General features: G+C 50.9%; 1 protein-coding gene across 1 annotated transcript in view; it reads left to right on the top strand.

The window, feature by feature from the left end:
• The window catches only part of ACOXL (acyl-CoA oxidase like), a gene marked incomplete at both ends in the record, with an annotated part of 233,611 nt that overhangs the window by 24,541 nt on the left and 187,701 nt on the right, over window positions 1-21,369 (top strand). The window contains 7 exons of the mRNA XM_080711449.1: window positions 4,822-4,905; window positions 7,257-7,343; window positions 8,136-8,234; window positions 13,791-13,905; window positions 14,532-14,618; window positions 15,879-15,951; window positions 19,239-19,371. Coding sequence (XP_080567575.1) covers window positions 4,822-4,905; window positions 7,257-7,343; window positions 8,136-8,234; window positions 13,791-13,905; window positions 14,532-14,618; window positions 15,879-15,951; window positions 19,239-19,371 — 678 coding nt within the window. The remainder of the gene's footprint in view (window positions 1-4,821; window positions 4,906-7,256; window positions 7,344-8,135; window positions 8,235-13,790; window positions 13,906-14,531; window positions 14,619-15,878; window positions 15,952-19,238; window positions 19,372-21,369) is intronic.

The following is a 21,369-nucleotide window of genomic DNA, read 5'->3' as shown; positions in this document are numbered from 1 at the left end:
GTTTCCAGAACTCTGTGCAGGAAGATATCTGTAGTCCATGGCCCCAGGAACCATCGAGGAACAAGAAGGCCAGATATGGAGGTCATGCAGAGAGGTTTAGATTTTCTTGCAAGAAAGTCATTGGAGAGGAGGGAGGTACAGCATGAGGCGTATTTTAAAAATATTTATAATGCCTTTATCAAGATTTATAGGTTGATTCAAAACACCTATGGAAATGTAGAGGACTTGGCATATTTGAAATAATTCTAAAGAAGAATACATTTGGGGGACTCTCATTGCATCACTTCGGGACTTATAAAGATGCTCACGATTATGTGGTATTGGTATATGAAAAGAAAAATAGACCAAGGGAACAGAATGGGAGTCCTGTGATCAGTAGATTTTTTTTGAAGACGTTGCCAGGGAAGCCCATGGGGGAGAGAAGTACATTGTAACAGTTGGTGTTGGGGCAACTAGATAAAGGTACAGAAAAACGTTAACCTTGACCCTACCTCACACTGCTCACAGACGGGTCTGAGCTGTGTCATACACCGAAGCACAAAGTTGTAGAAGGACAAAGGAAAACGTCTTTTTGACTCTAGGAGAGGTCAGTGTTCCTTAGGGAGTAACTACTGGCCCCTGCCAAGTCACTGATCATACCCAAGCAAAGAGGCAAGAAAGTGATCTTTATTAAAATAAGAAATGGTGTTCATAGAAAACACTTAAAGGAATAAAGAGTATTTTTTCTATTGAAAAGTAGGAAAAGTTATCTGCAATACATATATTTGACAAAAACTTGTGTCTAGAAACAAATAATTTGTACTCAGACTATTTATAAAGCCCAAAGCTAAAAAGACAACGCATTCTAAAAAGTAGGGCAAAAGACTTGAAAGGTGTCTGTGAATATCCAGTAAGTATATGAAGTTGTGTCCATCATCTTTAGTCGTCTGAAAATACATGTTTAGACCATAGTGAGATTCCATTAAATTCCCTCCATAAAAAATACGGGAGCTAAAAAATGGAAGAGACTGATGACACTGGTGGAAGTTAGACTGGTTTTGCATTGAAGAAATTAGACTGGTTTTACATTGTTGATGGGACATAAAATGGTACAACCATTTTCAGACAGGGATTTGACAGTTTCTTTTTTTTTTTTTTTTTGGTGGCACTGGGGGTGGAACCCAGGGGCTTTCTACCTCCGGGCTATTTTCCCAGACCTACTTTATACTTTATTTGGAAACAGGGTCTCACTAAGTTGCTGAGAGCCTCACTCAGTAGCGGAGGCTGGCTTCGAACCTGTGCTATCCTGCCTCAGCCTCCCAAGCACGGGGATTGCAAGCGTGCGCCACCACGCCCGGCTAGGATTTGAGTTTCTAATGAAATCAAACATAAACCTGTACCATAACCCAGCAGTTTCCTTCTTAAAGATTTACCAAAGAGAAATGGACACACATGTCCATGAAGTTTTATACCCAGATGTTTATGCCAACTTTGATCCGAGTATCACTAAACTGGAAATGTCCCCAGTGTTCGTCAATGAGAGATAAGGCAAGTTGTGAAACACTCATAAATAGAAACTACTTGTGAAAAGGGATGAACCGCGGATACACACAGCAACATGAATGCCTCATTTGCATGAATGAAAGGACCCAGAGAAGTATGTAGCGTGTGACTCCATGTGGGTCAGGTCAGGGGCAGGCGAAGCTGATGGGTGTGGGCGCTGATGGGTGTGGGCGCTGGTGGGTGTGGCCGGGTCCACTGAGAAGGGTGCGAGGGCTCCCGCAAGGGAAGGGGACGTCTCTGTCGTCTTGACTGGCAGATAATTAACCGGCACTCAGAGACTTAAACTCCGTGCATCTAACTGGATGCCAATTCTACGCTAACGGCAGCAGCGATGATAATAAGGCTCACAGTGTCTGGTGTTTGGGCCGGGGGGAAGCAGGAGTCCAGTTGCAGAGGTCCCAACAGCCCGGGCCCCTGACAGAGATGGGAGATGTAGGCAGTGACGAGGCTGGGAATCCCTGGAGGGAGGTCAGGGCTGGCGAGCCCGGAAGGCGAGGGCCTTGCCTGGATCCTTGAAGCCATTCAGTTGTGCATTTTCCTCTGATCTCCTAAAATAACTCAAAGCTCCGTGTAACAAAAGAAATGTAATAAGACCGAGAAACAGCTAAAAGTTGAAAGCAGAAGTGGGAGGAAGGAAATAGGTCCGTTCGGAGCTTCATGTTAGAACATGAAGACAGGGAAAGCTTTCTGCTCAGGACCCTTGTCTGGGTCCCTGAGGCGGGCTGCCGTGGGATGCAAAGGCGGCCACGTGGGTCTTTTACCTGGGAGGGAAGGCAGCTCAGACGTACACTCCCCACCGGTTCTGAATCAAGCTGCCTTTCATCAAGGAAGTAGATTTGTCTGTTAGAAACTCTGGGGTCCTCCTGGGTATCTGTCCAAGGGGCATGAAATCAGAGAATTAGAATAATACATGAATATCCACGCTCACAGAAACACAATTCGCAATAGCCAAATCATGGCGCCAACCTAGGTGGCCATCAATGGATGAACGGCTTACAAAGTTGGGTATACACACAGTGGGATCTACGCAGCACTCAACAAGAACAAAACGTCATCTGCAGGGAAACGGAGGGATCGGAGAACATTGTTACGTGAGGCTGACCAGGCCCAGAAGGTGAAGGGGCTAGAGAGAAGCAGGGACCCCAGAGGGGCTGCAGAGCTGGGCGGCGGGCGGGAGGGTCAGCGAGGCATCACGTACACGGGAGAGCACCGGTGCCGCCCTGAGCGCCCTGTGTGGGGAGAGGGCCGGGGAAGGCACCGGGGCTGCGGGCATGCGAGCCGCGGGCACCGTGAGCCGCACCACCATGTGACGCTGGGTGCACCAAGAAAAGTATATGTAAAAACAAAACTCTGTGGCTTATACGACCAAGATATCTTGCAGAATTTGAAACGGGACGTTACATCTCGGGGTCTGCCGCTTATTTAAGTGCTCTAAAGGAATATTTTAGGGGAAACTTTGTCCTTCTGTTTGAGACTGAATTTATTAAGTGAAAGTGTAGGTAGTGTGGGCTGTAGTTTAGGATGAAATATAAACTCGAGTATTTTATCCATTTACCCATGTACTTACACAATTATCATCATTTAAAATCACTACAAATTCATATGTAGTGATGGGGAGATTGCGTGTGGGTTGAAGATACCAAGCGTCAACGAAGGCAGCGATCAATCTGGTAGAAATACTGAGATGTGTGTCCAGGGAAACCCAGCTTGATCACTGCGTCACAATCAGTATAGACAATTCAGTTAGCACTGCCCATTCAATGGGAGGCAGAGCATGCCAAGATTAAAAATTTTTAATTAAGAGCAATTAGCTAATCGGAAGTGAAAGAAGACAAAATTGAATTTATGTGTGGAGAAGTTAAAAATATAGGCTTACCAGGCAATCAAATTAAACCTCGCCTCAGTTCTGGAACTTTGATTTGACTTCTTGAAAAAGAACCAGTCCAAATACATGCTTAAGTCAACATCGGAGACTTGAAGGCAGACTCCTATGGACTCCTATCACTCAGATCTAATACTTCAGAGATGGCTGTCTTGTGCAGAGATCAGGAAGGGAAGTAGCCGTCATAAACAATTTATAATGCTCAAAGATGGCTAAATATGGGGTTGATTCCTCAGCAAATGAGTTTGCAATTTATTTCAAACTGGTGAGTAAAAGCGACCACAGTTTTCGGGGTGCACCCGGCTGGCAGAGGGCAGCTGTGGGGCCAGACGGGGCTGCCCGGTGAAGGCCAAGAAAGCCGAGGGGCACCTGTCGCCAGGGTGGCCTCAGAGCAGGCGCAGTCGACTTTCTGCTGTATGAGAAAATCACTTTGAACCTTAGTAGGGTGTATAATTACAACACCCCAATGAAAGTATAAAAGATTAAGACACACCTAGATAAACTAACAACTTCTTTTTTTTTTTTTTTTTTACGGTACTAGAGATGTAACCCAGGGGCATTCTACCTCTGAGCTATACTCCCAACCCTATTTTTATTCTTTATTTTGAAACAGGGTCTCACTGAGTTACAAAGGCCCTCACTAAGTAGTTGAGGCTGTCCTCAAACTGTGATCCTCTTGCCTCAGCCTCCCAAATGCTGGGATTACAAGCATGCGCCACCACGTCCAGCCTAACAACTTCTTATAAACTGACACTTAAAAAAAAATCTTCAGGCTGGGTGTGGTGGCGCACGCTTGTAATCCCAGCGCTTCGGATGCTAAGACAGGAGGGTCGCACAGGCTCGAAGCCAGCCTCAGCTACTTAATGAGGCTCTCAGCAACTTAGTGAGACCCTATTTCCAAATAAAATATAAAAATAGGTCTGGGAGTATAGTCCAGAGGTAGAAAGCCTCTGGGTTCCACCCCCAGTCCATCAAAAAAAAAAAAAAATCTTCAAGCCAGGCATGGTGGTACACGCTTGTAATACTAGCCTTTGGGAGGCTGAGACAGGAGGATCGTGGTTCGAGGACAGCCTCAGGTACTACTTAGTGAGGCCCTCTGCAACACAGTGAGATCCTGTTTAAAAAAAAAAATAGGGCTGGGGGTGTAGCTTGGAGGTAGAATGCCCCTGGGTTCCATCCCCAGTACCGCAAAGCAAAGCAAAACAAAACACCTTCAAGTACTATGCAACTGTGGTCAGAAACTAAAAGGCCATATTGAGAAAAGACGAGGGGTTATTTCTTAACGGATTTGATGGTGTTTTGTTGTAAACGTCACACACGCCTATTATAAACAACTGTGGCTTTCAAGGGTCAGAAGCTGTAAGGAAACCTTGACGTGGAGTCTGTCCTGTTTTCAGATAGAGAAGACAAAGGGCTATGTCAGCCGGAGCCTCGTCATAGGAGAAGCGCTGTGCACGGCGGACATGGCCACGGGTGTGAAGGTGAGCGCGGCACCGCCCTCCGAGCACGGCCTGCGGTGCGGGCGAGGGCCAGGGCGAGGCGCCCGGGAGCGGCAGCCATTCGCGGGACAGGCGGGACAGGCATCCGAGAGACGGTCACTCAGCCGTCCTCCCCGGTCCCATCACACCCAGTCCCATTTTTGTTTTTTCCTCCATTTTTCTTCTCATATAGTTTGGTTACCTTTGGAGCCATCAATTATTTTCACTTCTCTTAATTTTCTGAAAGCGCTATCATAATTGTTAGTGATTTCATGTCTTTGCTTAGATATTATTGCTGAGATTGATTCGTGTTGTTGCAAGCCACTATATTCATTAAGAAAACTTAGAACCTTTCTATTTTGAAAATTAAAACACTTTTTATTTTGAAATAAGAATGCTTACAGAAAGTTTCAAAAACAACACATAGAGTTGTGCGAGTCTTATTCCCCTGTCTCCCCCAGAAGGAGACATTTCACACAGCTGTAATGCAGTGTAAGCAAAGAAATTGATATTGATCCACTGTTAATAAGATACAGACCTTATGTAATGATTTTGCTTATTTTAACATGCAGACTGTGTGTGTGTGTGTCTGTGTGTGTGTGTACACACGTGTGTGTATGTGTGTGTAGTTCCATGCAGGTTGACCCCATCTATATAGATTCAGTAACCACCCCACCGTCAAGACACAGATCTCTCCCACCGTTGCGATGAACCTTCACGCTCCTCCTGCCCTTTACAGCTGCATCCATCCCACCTCACCCCGGGCCCTTGGCAGACACTAATCTCTTTTTCATCTTGTAACTTATTATTCTGGGAATGACGTGGAAATTCATTCTTGACTACTGGGCAATATTCTGATATGTGAGTGTACCACAGTGCTCATCAACTTACTTTCTTACGTTGTTTCCAGGATTTGGCCACGGTGAAAATGCTATCACGAATACTCGTGTCTGTGTCTAGTGTTGAGCATGGGCAGAAGCTCCCAGTATATGCAGATTCACCTAGGACTGGGATTGCTAGTTAGGGGGCACTTGGGTGCCTATCATAAGAGGACAGACATGACCCTTTATTCTGTATCCTCTTCCCCACTTGGCGTTCTTGGGTGTATCCACCTTTGCCAATCAAATGGACACAGCGTGGCAGCTCACTGTGATCTGGCTTTCTGTGCTCCAGCTCACTGAGGGTGGTAGATGGGACAGCTCAGGTGGGCCTGGCTGCTGCATCTCTGCAGGGCACATGCCCCAAGTCTCCCAGCAGAGGGACATTTGTGTGCCCCTCCTTTCCCTCTCTGGCCATCACTGGGTCTGCAAACGAGTCCTCATTTACAAGCGCCTGGTCCTGATGTCCCTAAACAGGAGAAATGATGACTAGACTCTGAAGACCGGGTGATGGAACAGAAAACCAGGTCACTTTGTGGGGGCCCAGCGTGGCAGTTACTTCTGCAGACACTTTCTAGGGATGAGGATTGAAGACATAGGAATCTGTGCCTTCCTGCGGGGAGGGCCTCCACCATCAGGTCCCTTTGGGGGAAGCCTGGCCTCCTGTGAGAGCCTCCAGCGGGGGCTTTCTCCCTCCTGGGCGTGTTGGCCATGGTGTTCAGTGAGAAGGGAGCCAGCCGAGATGCGACAGTGTCCCTTCGCAGCAATGTGGGCACTGTGGCCCGATGCAGGATCTCTAGCTTGTGTGGTTACCATAGTGCCCACCCTCCCGCTCTACCTGCCTGCTCTGCAGCCAGCCTCTGGCGGGCTGTGACGCTGGGGACATCCACAGAGGGGGTGGCAGCACCCAGGCTAGGGGACAGGCCACCTGTGGGGGTGTTTGAAATGGGCTGGGAGGGGAGGCCTGCAGCTCAGCGCAGACCCAAGGAACAGTTCAACCAATTGCAGCGAGGGGCCCTCACTTAGATCCCATCTCTCTGAGATGTGGCCTCCCAGGCTGCCCCATGCCAGCTGTTTCCCTGCGTGTTTTGCACACCATTTCTCATAGCTGCCTGTTGTTGGCCACGCATCATGGCGCAGGCTCTGCCCCGCAGGCCGCTGTCATCCGAGCTCCGGCACCAGCTCTTGGCTGTGTCTCTTACATCCCAGGCGCTGAGCTAGGTTCTTAGGGCACAAGTTTGAAACGCTCATTTGTCGGGGTGACCTGGGGAGCTCTGGGCACGGAGCTCTGGCTGTCTGTGGAGCTGGTGGCTGGGGACTCCAGAGAGCCGGAACTTGTTGGCAATGAGGGGAAAGTGCATAGGGGCCGGGCACCCGGGCGTGGGGAGCTCCAGGGCAGTTGGCCCAGTGGGCGCTTACTTGTTAAAGCGTTAACTTTAATAATGCCAATAGTGATCACACTGTCCTTGTTTCTAGTGTGGAATAATCTATTGGCTCTTTGGTGGCGCAATCAGGAATCTTGGAAGCCCCGAGCACGTCACAAAGTGGCTGCAGCCGCTCCAGGTACGGTCCCTACCTCAGCAGGTGACTTCTTCTACGGTGAGCCTTAGAAATTCATACATGGTGTGTGTGTGTGTGTGTGTGTGTGTGTGTCTGAAGGAAAAGAAAATAAGGCAGGGTTCTGGTCCACATAAATCTTGCTCTGAATGAGAATGTCGAGACTGTCTTTTAAAATATTGCACTCAGCCCGCCATCCTGTTACCCTCAGATACGGTGCCATCAGACTGGATGGAGTCGACGGTGTCTCTGAACCACCTCTCCCTTCTCTTTCTTTACTTTTATTGGTGCACTGTAATTATGCACCGTGGTGAGGCGCGAAGGCGCACAGCGTGTGCTGCACCCCGCACCCTCCCGCCGCCTCCCCTGCGTATTAGTGAGGTTGGCAGTGAGACCTTCGTACACGGACACGGCATTCCTGGAGCTGTTCACTTCGCAGTTCTCCTCCCCTCCCCTATTCTGCTAGTCCCTCTCCTCTTTTGGTCCTATTTTTCCCTTTAGCTTCTGTATATAAGAGAAAGCATTTGTTTTGATGTTCTGAGCCTGGCAGGTCTCATTTAGCATAAGATTCTCTGGTTCCATCCATTTTCCTGAAAATGACAGAGTTTTGCTTTTCTGTATGGCTGAGTAAAATCTCACGGTGTGTACAGACCTCATTTTCTTTATTCACTCGTCTGTTGATGGGACCTAGGTTGGTTCCATAATTTGACTCTTGTCCTGACAACAGTTTGGTGCGAGCAGTCTGCAGTGAGCGGTCACAGGACCAGCTAACTCCCTTCTATCATCTGGTGAATACAGGAGCAGAAGTACACTGGGATGTTCGCCATGACGGAGCGGGGCCACGGGAGCAACGTGCGAGGGATCCGGACCAGAGCCACCTTTGACCTTGCAGCTCAGGTGAGGGTCCGTCCCTGTTCCACACTTGAGGGCGGCAGGGGCCTGACGGACTGGACGGTGCTTTCTGAGCCCAGCATCACAGCCCTGCGTCTGCTTCCCGCTGGGGAGCTGGGGTCAGATCGGGGTCTGAGTGTTTAGTAGAGGTAGCTGCGAGCTCAGCCTACATGGTTCTATGGCAGCCGGCACTTAGGTTGTGCTTGCAGCTGCTGCTCCAAGCTCATTCACGTAGCCCCTTGAACAACACTAAAGCCACGCGCTGGCCGCCACCTTCTTCTTCTTCTTCTTCTTCTTCTTCTTCTTCTTCTTCTTCTTCTTCTTCTTCTTCTTCTTCTTCTTCCTCTTCTTCTTCCTCTTCTTCTCTTCTTCTGGCCGCCTTCTCCTTCTCCTCCTCCTCCTCCTCCTCCTCCTCCTCCTCCTTCTTTTCTTTTCTCCTCTTCTTCTTCTTCTTCTTCTTCTTCTTCTTCTTCTTCTTCTTCTTCTTCTTCTTCTTCTTCTTCTTCTTCTTCTTCTTCTTCTTCTTCTTTTCTTCTTCTTCTTGTCCTGAAATGGAAAATACTTGCTTTCCATATATATATATATATATATATATATATATATATATATATATATATATTTTATTGGTGCATTGTAATCATACATCATATTGGAATACAAGACTTGAGAGGATATACAAGCACACATCATCCAATTGGCCCTCATCCAATCCCCATCCCATTCCCTCCCCTTCCCTCAATCCCATGCTTGATTGGTGGTTATCTTTCATATATTTGTTTACTACCTCCTGAGTTTTAAAGAGGTTCCATTTTCCCCCATCCCCTTCACTCTGATTGGTCACCATAATTGCTTCTCAATAGGGCCCTTTCTACTACTCAACCTCCTTTTACCGCTTTCCTCCTAGGTTTTTCCTAATTAGGGGAAGCATCTGGTTTTTATTTTCTGTGATATTTCTCTGTGCATGCCACATTGCTAGTTCCGATCCCACTCTTGACGCCCCAGTAGTGGCCTGGCCACCCGGAGGACTCTGATACCGACCTCGCTGGCTCCAGCACCGGCCTAACCCCTCGGCTGGCTCTGATCCCGGCCTCGGAGGCCCCAGCACTGGCCTTGTCTCACAGCAGGCTCCGATCCTGGCCTCGCTGACCCTAGCACTGGACTAACCCCTCAGCAGGCTCCTATCCTAGCCTTGGAGGCCCCAGCACCGGCCTTGCCTCATGACAGGCTCCAATCCCGGCCTTGCTGGCCCCGGCACCAGCCTTACCCCTCAGCAGGCTCCGATCCTGGCCTCAGAGGCCCCACGCGCTGGCCCTCTTGATGGCAGCCCGTGAAGGGTGGAGGCGTGTCGGTTGGAACTCTCTGCTACACCAAGCAGCTGGGGCTCTGGTAATCAGAAGCCGAGTTCCCCATGAGGGTTCCGCTGTTCCTCTCTATCCTTGGGTGATCGCTTCCAGGAGCCCCATGGACACCAAAATCCACAGATGCTCAAGTCTCTTCTATGAAATTGTGTGGTATTTGCAGAGAACCTGCGCACACCCTCCCGCACACTTTACATCATCTACACAGTGTAAATGCCAAGTAATAGTTGCTAAACTCTACTGTTTAGGGAAGACCGACAAGAAAAATGCCTGTAAATGTTCAGTATAGAAACGTTTAGAAACTATTTCCAATTCACAGTCAGTAGAACGCAAGGATGTGGAACCCACAGGGCGGGCTGGCTGGCTGTGCTGCACTGTCCTTAACTGTGACCTTCCCCTAGACCACCCCTGGCTCCTCTGAGGTTTCCCTCCATCACCTGGAGCCCCTCTGGAATCCCCATCACTCCCAACTTCGCATATTAGAGAAAACAGAGCACCCTTCCCTTTCTGTGACTGCTAACCTCACTTAACATAATGTCCTCCAGGTCACTCCATTTTCCTGCAAATAGCATTATTTTGTTCTTTATTGCTAAGTACATTTTGAAACAAGGTCTCCCTAAGTTGCTGAAGGCCTCACTGAGTGGCTGAGGCTGTCCTCCAACCTGCGACCCTCCTGTCTCGGCCTCCCAAGTCCTGGGATTCCAAGCTTGTGCCACCGTGCCTGGTGTCAGTAGGGTTTTGGTGATCCGCAAATACTAGTTAAAATCAGCCAGGTGCTATGGAAAGATGTCCCGCCTCTCCTCTGCCCTGCCCTTCATTCTGGGTGGTAGCCATGATGTCGAGGTTGTAGTAAGAACAAGGCTGCGCACTGCCCCTCGCCCAGCACTAGCCGCACGCCGCGTGGTGTTAGCTGCCTCTGCACGGTGCCCTGCGTCCCCTCTGGTAATGGCCCTCACCTGGGACCTGGAGTGCTCCTGTTCATGGCACACAGCGTGCCAGGCACATGCCCGTGCGTGTAACACTGTGCCAGATGTCCCGAATCCATACAGAAAGGTCTTGCTGCCACCCCTATTTCATGTGGGGCAACTGAGGCTCGCAGAGGTTAAGAATCGGTGACTGGCTGTGCAGTTAATGAGCTGGCCTTGGTTCAAACGGGGCTGCCTGACCCTGGCTTTCCTGCCAGCAGTGGCCTGCCGACCTGAGGCCCTCAGGCCACGCCGGCCAAGTTCTCTTTGTCTACACTGTGGGATTGAGTCGTTACGCTGTCGTTCACGAGGGAGAACACCCATCCACATTCTCATTTATTTATTTCTCCTCACAGGTAGTTTTTGGGCCATAAAAACAATTTTCTGTGTTGGTCCCATTTTCCCCAGATGGCGGAAGTGTCATAGCTTGGCAGCCGCGTCATGATAAGGGGAGAGGGTGCTGGGAGCGCTGTGTCCCCGGGGGTCCAAGCCTGGCTCGGCTGGAGTGCCCCTCATCCCTTCCCTTCCAAAGCCTCCAGTATCGAGCCGGCCTCCCTCCCCGGCGGGGAATCACCTACATCTCTTGGTCAGTTCTCTGCAGCTTGGCTCTCTTGTTTTTCTGGAGGGGCGGTTTGTCTAGTGGGATGGAGAGTCAAAAGGCAAGGTGCAGTGTTACTTTTATACTCTGCCTGCTGGTGTGTATGTGTGTGCTTGCAGCGCTGACCGGTTTGCTGGCCTTCAGCGCGTAATTATATGATAGTAACCGGCGCACATGGTGCGTGCTGCGTAGACCCGGTGTGAACTCCCGCAGCTTGGCTGATGCAGATTCTCCACGTCAAGCTTCTTGCCAGGAGTGACAGCCTTGTCCCCAGGGCGCCGCGCTGTTTGTGCAGACGGTGGCCCCTGTTCTCTTCCTGGTCCCAGTAGAGCCCTCTGCCCTTCCCTTGCTCCCCCGGGGGTGAGCACCCCTTCTCCCTGCTCCCAGACGGTCCTGTTTTTCTCTCTGCATCCTGCCTCAAGAACCTCTATTCTCTGAGAACTGCTGGCTGGCCCGATAAGACAAGGTCGGCCTCCAGAGACTTCTCTTAAAAAGATTTGGCTTCTCCATTTATGTTTCTGAAAAGCCTTTGCATGCTAAAAGTTTCTCTGTACACACATATGTCAGAGGCTGTTTTTGTAGGCGTCAGGACTGTGTTTCTTGGCCCGAGACAGAGCGCAGTCTATACACTTTATAATCTGAAACCCCAGCCAGTCTTTGCGTGATCAATAGCTGGTTACTCTAGCTCAGACACATCTTCCATATTGTCGACTCCAATCAAATGTGCCGTCAGCCTTCTGCCTCCTGCCTGGGCTCCCTGACCCCTCGCAGGTGCTGGAGCCGGAGCCGGAACTGGCAGCGTGGCCGGCCTCCTTGGCGGGAGGCCCCGGGGCACCCACGTGGCTGGCAGGACGGAGAGCGCAGCAAGGCGGTCTTCCCACTGTGACCTCAGCTTGGGCCGGAGGAGCCGGCCTGAAAGCAAAACCCTGCATTTTCTCCCCAACGGCGTGAGCTTCAGACTGGAGAGTCCTTGGCCATGTTGCAGAGAGAAACTTGCAACACAGTCTACGCTTCTTCTCAGAAGAAGGCGCTCATTTAAAGTGCTTCTGTTGTCGCGTCGTGGCGTGTGGCCCTCGTTTGGGGAACACGGACTTACAGTAGTTAGCAGCCAGCGACACGTTCAGCAGGCAGTCCTCCAAAGGCTTTCAAGACCAACTTCTTTTTCATCAAAATCAAATTGTGCCGGGATCGGTGGCGCACACCTGTAAGCCCAGGACTAGGGAGGAGGAGACAGGAGGATCGCAGGTTCACGGCCAGTCTCAGCAGTTAGTGAGAGCCTGTCTCAAAATATAAAATAAAAGGGCTGAAAAATAAAAAGAAACAGAAAGACACTGGGTTCAATACCCAAGATGTCCCCACACACAAAATAAAAATTGTTCAGGTCAATGTGTGTGTATGTTTGTGTGTGTTATGCTGGGGATGAAACCTGGGGCATTCTACCTCTGAGCCACACCCCCAGTCTTATTTTATTTTTTGTTTTGAAACGGGGTCTCACTAGGTTGCTGAGGCTGGCCCAGAACCTGCGACTCCTGTCTCAGCCTCCCAAGTGTTGAGATTACAGGTGTGTGCTACCACACCTGGCATCCTATTTTATTTATTTATTTATTTATTTATTTATTTATCATGGTACTGGGGATGGGACCCAGGGGCCTTCTACCTCTAGGCTATACCCCCAACCTATTTGAATTTTATTTGGAAACAGGGTCTCACTAAGTTGCTGAGAGCCTCACTAAGTAGCTCAGGCTAGCTTCGAACCTACACAATCCTCTTGTCTCAAGATTCCCAAGTCCTGGGATTACAAGCATGAGCCACCACGCTTGGCTCTTATTTTATTTTTTAAAAGAGGATCTCACTAAGTTGCCTTTCAACTTGAGACGCTCCTGTCTTAGTCTCCCAAGTCCTGGGATGGCAGGTGGGTCTCGTCATGCCAGGCTCAGGCTGATATTCTAAACAGTGGTGGGGGCAGGTCGTGGTGCCTATTGGTCTAGCTTGTACCCTAGCCCCCGATTTTGGCCTGTGGATTTTTGGTCGATTGCGGTTTAAACAAGGCCCGCACCACGGATGTGGGGTATCTGAGACCTTGAGCAGCATGAGAACCAAGAGATTTGCCTGGAGGGGCAAAGAGGATTCGAAACACACAGACGTGGCCCTGGGTCAATGTCTGCATGGTCCCGGGCCATTGGGCGCCCGTCTCTCAGGAGAACCGCACTGGTGGGGTGTTTGGGGGTGAGGGGCAAATGGAGGTCCTAGGACTTGGAGCGGATTGGTGCTGGGTTATTTACAAGTCATAACCTCACTACATAAAGTAGCCTAGTAAGACGAGGTTGATCATTGGAGAAAGACTTGATATTAGAGCCAGACAGGCTCTGCCAGACTGCACGGCCGCCAGCGGGGTGCGATCCAGAGACCGGCCGCTTGCTGTCTTGATTGGAGTGTAGGACAGGAGCTGCCTCTGCTTCCTGGTCACGTTCCAGGTGGAGGTGGTGCGGGGCGCTTCCAGGCGGCAGCGTGGCGACGCTGCCTTCGCAGGGCTGATGGCAGGTGCGGCCTGCGACATCTGCGTGGTGCATCTGTTTTCTGTGTTCACTGCGCTGAGCCAAGGTGTGGAAATGAGCTCCCTGGCCCGGCGCCCTCTTTGTAGGAGTTCGTCATTGACACGCCGTGCGAAGACGCCCAGAAGATGTACATCGGGAACGCCATGCACGGGCACTATGCGGCCGTGTTCGCCCAGCTCGTCATCCACGGCAAGTCTCAAGGTCAGCCCCTGGCGCGGGGAAGAGAATAATTCTCTTTTTACTTTCTGCTTTCCAGGGAGCACTGACACGGGAAACCCGCTCTGTGGGACTTTTTATCTTGTCACACTTTCAGTACTAACTTCATCTCCTACATAGACACATAAAACTTGTCAGCAGGGCGCGGTGGCGCACACTGGCAATCCCAGCACATGGGAGGCTGAGACGGGAGGATTGCAGATTCGCAGCCAGCCTCAGCTACTTAGTGAGGCTTTCAGCAACTTAGTGAGACCCTGTTTCCAAATAAAAATAAAATAGGGCTGGGGGTGGAGCTCAGAGGTGGAATGCTCCTGGGTTCCATCCCCAGTACACACACGCGCACACACACACACACACACACACACACACGCACACGCGCGCGCGCACACACACACGCGCACACACACGCACACATGCACGCACGCACACACACGCACACGCACACACACACACACACACACACACCCCAGAACTTGCCATTCATTGCACATGATTGACTACAGCTGTAGCAAGAAGTCGGCGGTCAGGGTACTTTTAGTTTTCTTCTACTGCTCTGGGAGAGGAAGCTTTACTCCTGTCCTTGGGGAGTTTTTAAGGTCTCCTGTCCCTAGGGCCCCACTGCTTCATCGTTCCTGTCCGGGATGAAAGCGGCAGCTTGTACCCAGGAGTGACGGCTGTCGACATGATGTACAAGGAAGGTGAGTCCGGCCGAGGCTGCCCAGCCACACCGCCACCCGCCAGGCCGCGCCGTCTCCTCTCCTCCTGGCTCTCAGAGTTCCTAGCAATGGGACGGTTATGTCCCGAACGCGCGTCTGTCCTCTTGGTCCTTTTTACTTATTTGTTCATATTTATTTATTTTTGGCACTGGGAGTTGAACCCAGGGGCAGTCTATATCCAAGCTATATCTCAGCCCTTTTGAAAAAAAATTATTTTTTTGGAACAGAGCCTTGCTATGTTGCTGACGCAGGCGGTGAGTGCGGTCGTCCTGTCTCAGCCTCCCCATTAGTGGGGTTACAGGAGTGCGCCACCACACCCGGCTCTCTGCCTTTTCAGGCGGTGGGCAATCAGGGGCAGGCGGTGGGCTCTCCTTCACTTCACCCCGCTTGGCACCAGTGGAGGTGGCGGAGCTCCGAGGAAGGCCGCAGCTGCACAGCCTCCTTCTTTCCCTGTGAGCCCCAGTGGATGGCGTCCTTGTCAAGGGCCCTGTGCCACGTCAAGACTTGAGGAAAGGCAGGCGTGGCGGCGCACACTTGTAATCCCAGCATTCCAGAGGCAGAGACTGGAAGATCGGGGTTCGAGGACAGCCTCGGCTACTTAGCGAGGCCCTTTGCAACCCAGTGAGACCCTGTTTTAAAAATAAAAAAAGACTAAACAATAGGGCTGGGCGTGTAGCTTGGAGGTACAATGCCCCTGGTTTCCATCCTCAGTACTGAAAAAAAAAAGACTTGAGGAAAGAAATATATTTTTGCCCCTAGATAAAAACTCCCTAGGTTTTATGAGCATGAGTAGACCCCAGACAGTGACAACAGTGTCTTTAGGAATGGGCCTGGCTGACTTCAGGACAGCTCCCTCCCGTGTCCTCGCGGCCATGCCCCTGCCTTGGGACGTTTGCTCTCGCCAGCTCGCCAGCGCCAGCGCAGTGCAGGGCGAGGCGTGGGTTGGGAGGGGCATCAAGCTCTGTGTGGCTGGGGGGCCGGCTGGACTTCCTGCTTTCCATTCTGCTGCCTAGAGCTCTCCTTTTGCTACACATGGTGGCTGCTGGGGAGGTGGGGGCGCCGTCCCCAAGCCCCCAGGGTGATCCTGGGAAGGGGCCGCTAGGCAGCCAAGACGTGGGATCCCAGAGACAAACAGGACGCACTGCGTTCACCCAGATGCCAGAGCGGGCTGGCGGAGGCGGGCCGGGCCCTGCCCTGCGCACGGGTCCGCTCAGAGGTGTGCCTCCTTTCCGTCCTCTCCAGGTCTGCACGGTGTGGACAATGGGATTTTGATATTTGACAAGGTTCGGATTCCGAGGGAGAACCTGCTGGATAGGTGAGTCGTTTCTCCTTAACCGCTGTGGAGAAGGTCGGCGGTGTCCTCAGGCGAGGCCTGGTTCTTGCGTCTCACGGGCTGTAGGTCCAGGAAGTCTCTCCCAAACCATGACAGCTCATTGGACAAAGTAAAAAAGCAAATAGAAAATGAAATTAAAACCATCCAAAGTGCCGTTGACAAGACACATGCTTGTTCCACCTCAGTGTCTGCCCTCTGAATTTCTAACACGCCGCCGGGTCCAAAGCGAGAGATGTTGGATTTTTACCATCGAGATACTATTTAAGACTTGTAATTTACACTTGACAGATTTGCTATAGCTAATAACACGCTTAGGCATCATCATTTTTAATAGCACATAATAGTCTGGTAAATACACAGTCTGTAAGTTATGTGATTAAGCCCTTATTATTGGACACCTGGATGCCGCCATGGTGAACTGACCAGCGCTGTTGCCCCCAATGGGCAGCAGAAGCTCAGGCCTTGTCTGCCAGCGTGGGAGGCCGTTGCGGTGCCACTGCTCGAATATAAGCTCGAGGTGTTCAGCAGAGCGGCCCGTTCCTCGCAGTGAGGCTGGGTGAGTCCAGCAATGAGGCGAAGGTGGTCTTCTCAGCAGCCACCTTCCTCCTCCAGAGATGGAGGTCTGGGGTTAAGGGCCTTTTGGCAGAAGCTAAGAAACAAGTCACCTTGGTGTTCTCGGCAGCGTTTCACGTGTCCCGTGAACACCCGAGTCACAATCCTATTTAAGTCTCCGGCAGGGCCGCCATCGAGACGTACGTAAACACGGCCTCCCTGCCTTCCTGGGGCGTGCCTCGAGCGCTGTGCTTCTTTTATTGCCTCGATGCCAAAAGTTTATAAAAAATGTACTTAGAATGGACCCAACTGGTTTTGTGTTTCCCCTGTGAATTGGGAGGAAGTAGAATGGAGATAACAAAAACGTCTTCACAGTTATCCCGGTGGGAGCCAAAGCCTTTAGGAGCCTGCGGGCCCCATGAGCGCAGGTCTGAGGACCACCGGGCCTTCCCAGAGAGGTCTGTGCTTTTCTTAGGCCCCTGTGGGCCTCCTCCCACTCTGCGGGATGGGCGGGGAGGAGGGACACGCAGGCCGGGAGCTCCCTCCATGTGGGACCATACTGGCCTGGCCAGTCCTCTGCCAGAGGCTGCCCACGGTTGAGCGTGCATCCAGCGTGCTAGAGATTAGGGCGTCAGATTTAATGAGAAAGAAAAACGACAGCGAGCCTCTCTGTTTACATAAGATGGAGGATCTCCAGAGGCTTCCTTGACAAGCACACTCGGATGTTGACACCATTCCACTGGTGTTTAAACCGCCCCCAAACTCTTAGGACGGCTGTGGCCACACGAGGGCTGAGCTTTGAGAGGGCCTCACTTCTGAGGTCTTGGTCATCGCTCCATGACAGCTGGGCCGGTAAGTAGATGTATGGACTCGGTATAACCCAGCTCAACCCAGCTGCCTTTGGACTTTTATAAGAAGTTGATGAAACGACCCTGAAATTCATATGAACATGTAAGAAATCCAGAATAGTCACAATGATTCTGGTAAGGAAGGAGAGCGCAGGAGAACTCATACTTACTCGGGGCTAAAGACTTCCTCGGCGACTCTGGTAACCAAGTGTGTGTGGTATTTGCAGGGCATAACTGTATAAACAATGGAATACAAAGTTAAAGTCAGCTCTAGTATTTATGACCGGTTATATTCATCTAGAGTGCCAAGACAATTCAATGAGGAAACGGGGACAACTGGATGTTCACATGCAAAAGCATCCAGCTGGACCCCTGCCTCACACCACACACAAATGTTAACTCAAAATGACCACAGGCCTAAGTGTAAGAGCTGAACCTATAGAACTCTTGGAAGAGGCCATGGGTATAAATTTTTGTGACTTTGGTTTGGGGAATGACTTATTAGATGTGAAATCAAAAGTACAACCAACCAAAGAAAAAAATAGGTAAATTGGACTTCATCAAAATTAAAAAAAGGAGCCACTCTTGTGTATCTATCTATACCACGGAGAGACTAGAAATCTACAGGTGTGAGAAAATATTTGTAAATGAAATATATCACAAGGTTATAGTACCTGACATGTAAAAAGAACTATTACGGTTAAATAATAGACAAATAACCGAATTGAGGCGTGATCAAGCCGGGCGTGGTGGGCACACACTTGTCATCCCAGCATCGGGGAGGCTGAGACCGGAGGATTGCGGTTCGCGGACAGCCTCAGCTACTTAGTGAGGGTCTCTACAACTCAGTGAGACCCTGTTTCAAAATAAAGGATAAAAAAATAGGGCAGAAGGTGTAGCTTGGAGGTTGAATGCCCCTGGGTTCCATCCCCAGACCTGCAAAAAAAAAAAAAAAAAAGATCAAACATATGACTAGACATTTCTCCAAAGTAGACGCACAAATTGCTAAAAAATATATGAAAAAAATGCTTAACACCATTGTAATAAAAATCACAATGAAATACCATCTGTACCCAATAGAGTGCCTCTAATAAGAGACAGACAATACCAAATGTTGCTGAGAATACTGAGAAATTAAAACCATCATACCTTACTGGTAGTGATGTGAAATGTTGAAAATAGATTTCAAAAACTGTTCAGCAATTTCTTAAAAGTTTAAAGTTAGCAGATGACCAAGTTCTGCTCATATATCTATATGATATATAGATATATAGATATAGTTAACATGATACTGAAAATATATGTCTAAGCAAAAATGTGTACATAAATGTTCATGACAAATTATTTGTAATAAGCCCAAAGTGGAAATAACCCCAAATGGCTGTGGAATGGATAGCAAAATCTAGTGTGTACATTCAGTGAAATATTATTCAGCCATAAAAAGTAAAGAAGTATGGGCACATGCCACTATATAGCTGGACCCTGAAAATATCATGCCGGGTGAAAGAAGCCAGACGCCAAGACCACAGAGTGCACGGGCCGCTCCTGCCGGGATGTTTTCAGAGCTCATCTGTGTCGTGGCATGTGTCAGGAAGTACTTTATTTCTTTTTATGGCTGAACATGCATTGCATTGCATGGATTAGATTTTGTTAATCCACTCAGCAGCTGGACATGTGGGTTGTTTTGGCTTTGGGGTGCTATGAATAACACCCCAGGGGAGGCGCTCCCCATGTGCGCCCCGCTCTCTGTGCTGTCTCCCGAGGGAGGGCCCGCTTCCTTGTGCGCGCGTGGGATGGGAGCCACCCGGCTTTGTTTCTTTTTCCGTTAACGCCGACCTCGCTCCCATCTGCTTCCCCGCCTTCGCACAGGTTTGGCTCCGTGGCTCCGGACGGTCAGTACCATTCACCCATCCAGAACAAGAGCTCGCGGTTCAACGCGATGCTGGCGGCGCTGACCCCCTCGAGACTGGCGGTGACTTTCCAGGCTCTGAGCGCCATGAAGGTAGCCGTCTCTGATTTGAACTGACTTGTGTGTTCTGGGAGCGGGCACCGATGGCGGGAGCTGAGCCTCTCGAGCCACGGTCTGCGTAGGGTGGCCAGGCTCCCTGGGGACACACATTTCTGTACCCTTCTCTAGACAGCACCCGCCCGGCTGCACCCAGGTGTGCGCTGCTGGTCATGGCGGGCTGAGCATGGGCACTGGGCAGCGGAGCCATGGAGATGACCAGGGAGACGGGGCGTTCCGGACAGCACCCCTGCTGGAAAGCCGCCCGCCCTGGCCCAGGCAGGGCGCTGGTACTCCTGTGGCTGTTAGGCGGAGTCCACGAAGCCGGACCCCTGAAGATGGCATTCTGTCTCTCTCCCCCATCTTTCCCATGGAAGAGCAGTGGGAGAGAAAACTTCTGGAAGGTTCTTTTTCTCCTTCCTGTGGCTACGCTGCTTTGCTTTCTGCACGAGGGAAAGCTTTCTCTGAGCCCCCTTCAACTGAGCTTGGTAAAGCTGGGAGAAAAATGCAGACTCCTCAGAATGCGTCTGTGGCTTGAGTCCAGCTTTTCCATCACAAAGGGGTACGTTCCCTCTGCCTGACTCCAGCCCTGCGTCAGCCTGTGGAAGTCTGAGCAGCACTGGATTCCTGCCCGGCGGGAGTGGGCGCTGGGCTCTGGCACGGCTGCCCTCAGCCTGTTAGCTCAGAGGCTCTGTGGGGTCACGTGAAGCAGGTGTGGGCAAGGATGCAGGCGGGGCCTTCGTATCAGCAGAGCTGTGTGTGTGTGTGTGTGTGTGTGTGTGTGTGTGTGTGTGTGTGTGTGTGTGTTGAGCACGGGAGACTGATGGGTGATTTCTTACGTGTGTGTGGAACTAGGGATTGAACGCAGGGCTGCTCTTCCACTGAGCTATAGCTCAAGCCCTTTTTATTTTTTGTGGTACTAGGGATTGAACCAGGGGCATTTTACCTCTGAGTTACATCCTCAGCCCTATTTTATTTTTTATTTTGAAACAAGGTCTCACTAAGTTGCAGAGGCTGTCCTTAATCCTCCTGTCTCAGCCTCCCAAGTACTGGGATTACAAGCGTGCACCCCCATGCCCGGCCAAGCCCCATCTCTTTTGAGACAGGGTCTTGTTACGTTGCCCGTGCCGGCTTGGAAGCTCCTGAATCCTCCTGCCTCGGTGCCCCACCCCGAGGCCCTGGGTACACAAGGTGTTGGGTTCTCTTCTGAACACTGTTGAGGACCAGCACCTCCAACCCCAAGGGTCTTGGGAGCCACTCTTGGGTCCCTTCTTGGCTGGGTGTTGGGCACACATACTTTGTTCCTGGAGACACAGGGGAGTGCTCATGATCGCAGTCTCTGAAGTTGGCGCCCTGGCTCCAGTCCCACCCTGTATGACCAAGCCGGCCATCCTCTCCCGGCCTCGCCTCCTCCTGTAAAGTGGGTCTTACGGTGCCGGCGAGGCAAGAGCCATGGATGCGTGTGCATTGGGCTCACTCGGAGCTGTCCCCAGTGTGCTGCTGCTGCTGCTGCTGCTGTCACCGGGAAGACGGGTCAGCTGTGGGAAAGGCGCATGGCTTTCCCATAAACACATGCTTCAGTCTGGCCTCTAGTCGAGGCCATCTGAACTGCTTTGCAAAGATGCACAGAGCCCCCTGGATTCCTGGGTACCTAAAGCAAAGCACAGTAACCCAGAATAAGTACCCGCTCTGCCCATCTGGGCCTTGCCAGCCACTTCTCAGTAAGTTAGTCGACTTTCTGTTACTGTAACAAAACACTTGGGATAATTAACTTGAAAAGAGAAAAGGCTTCCTTCGGCTCACAGTTCCAGGGGCGTCAGTCTGTGCCCCGTTGACCTGTTGCTTTGGGCCTGTGGTGAAGCAGAACGCCACGGCGGGGTGCAGATCAGGGGAAAGGCAACCAGGAGCAGACAAGTAGGAAGGGGCCGGTCCCCATCTCCCCTTGGAGCGCACGGCCCAAAGGTGTGACTCCTTCCCCCCGGGTCCCACCGCCTC

Source organism: Muscardinus avellanarius (assembly GCF_963383645.1).
Source record: "Muscardinus avellanarius genome assembly, chromosome: 15".
Taxonomy (NCBI): domain Eukaryota; kingdom Metazoa; phylum Chordata; class Mammalia; order Rodentia; family Gliridae; genus Muscardinus; species Muscardinus avellanarius.
The sequence above is the reverse complement of the archived record's forward strand: the minus strand, read 5'-3'. Positions and strand labels throughout refer to the sequence as shown.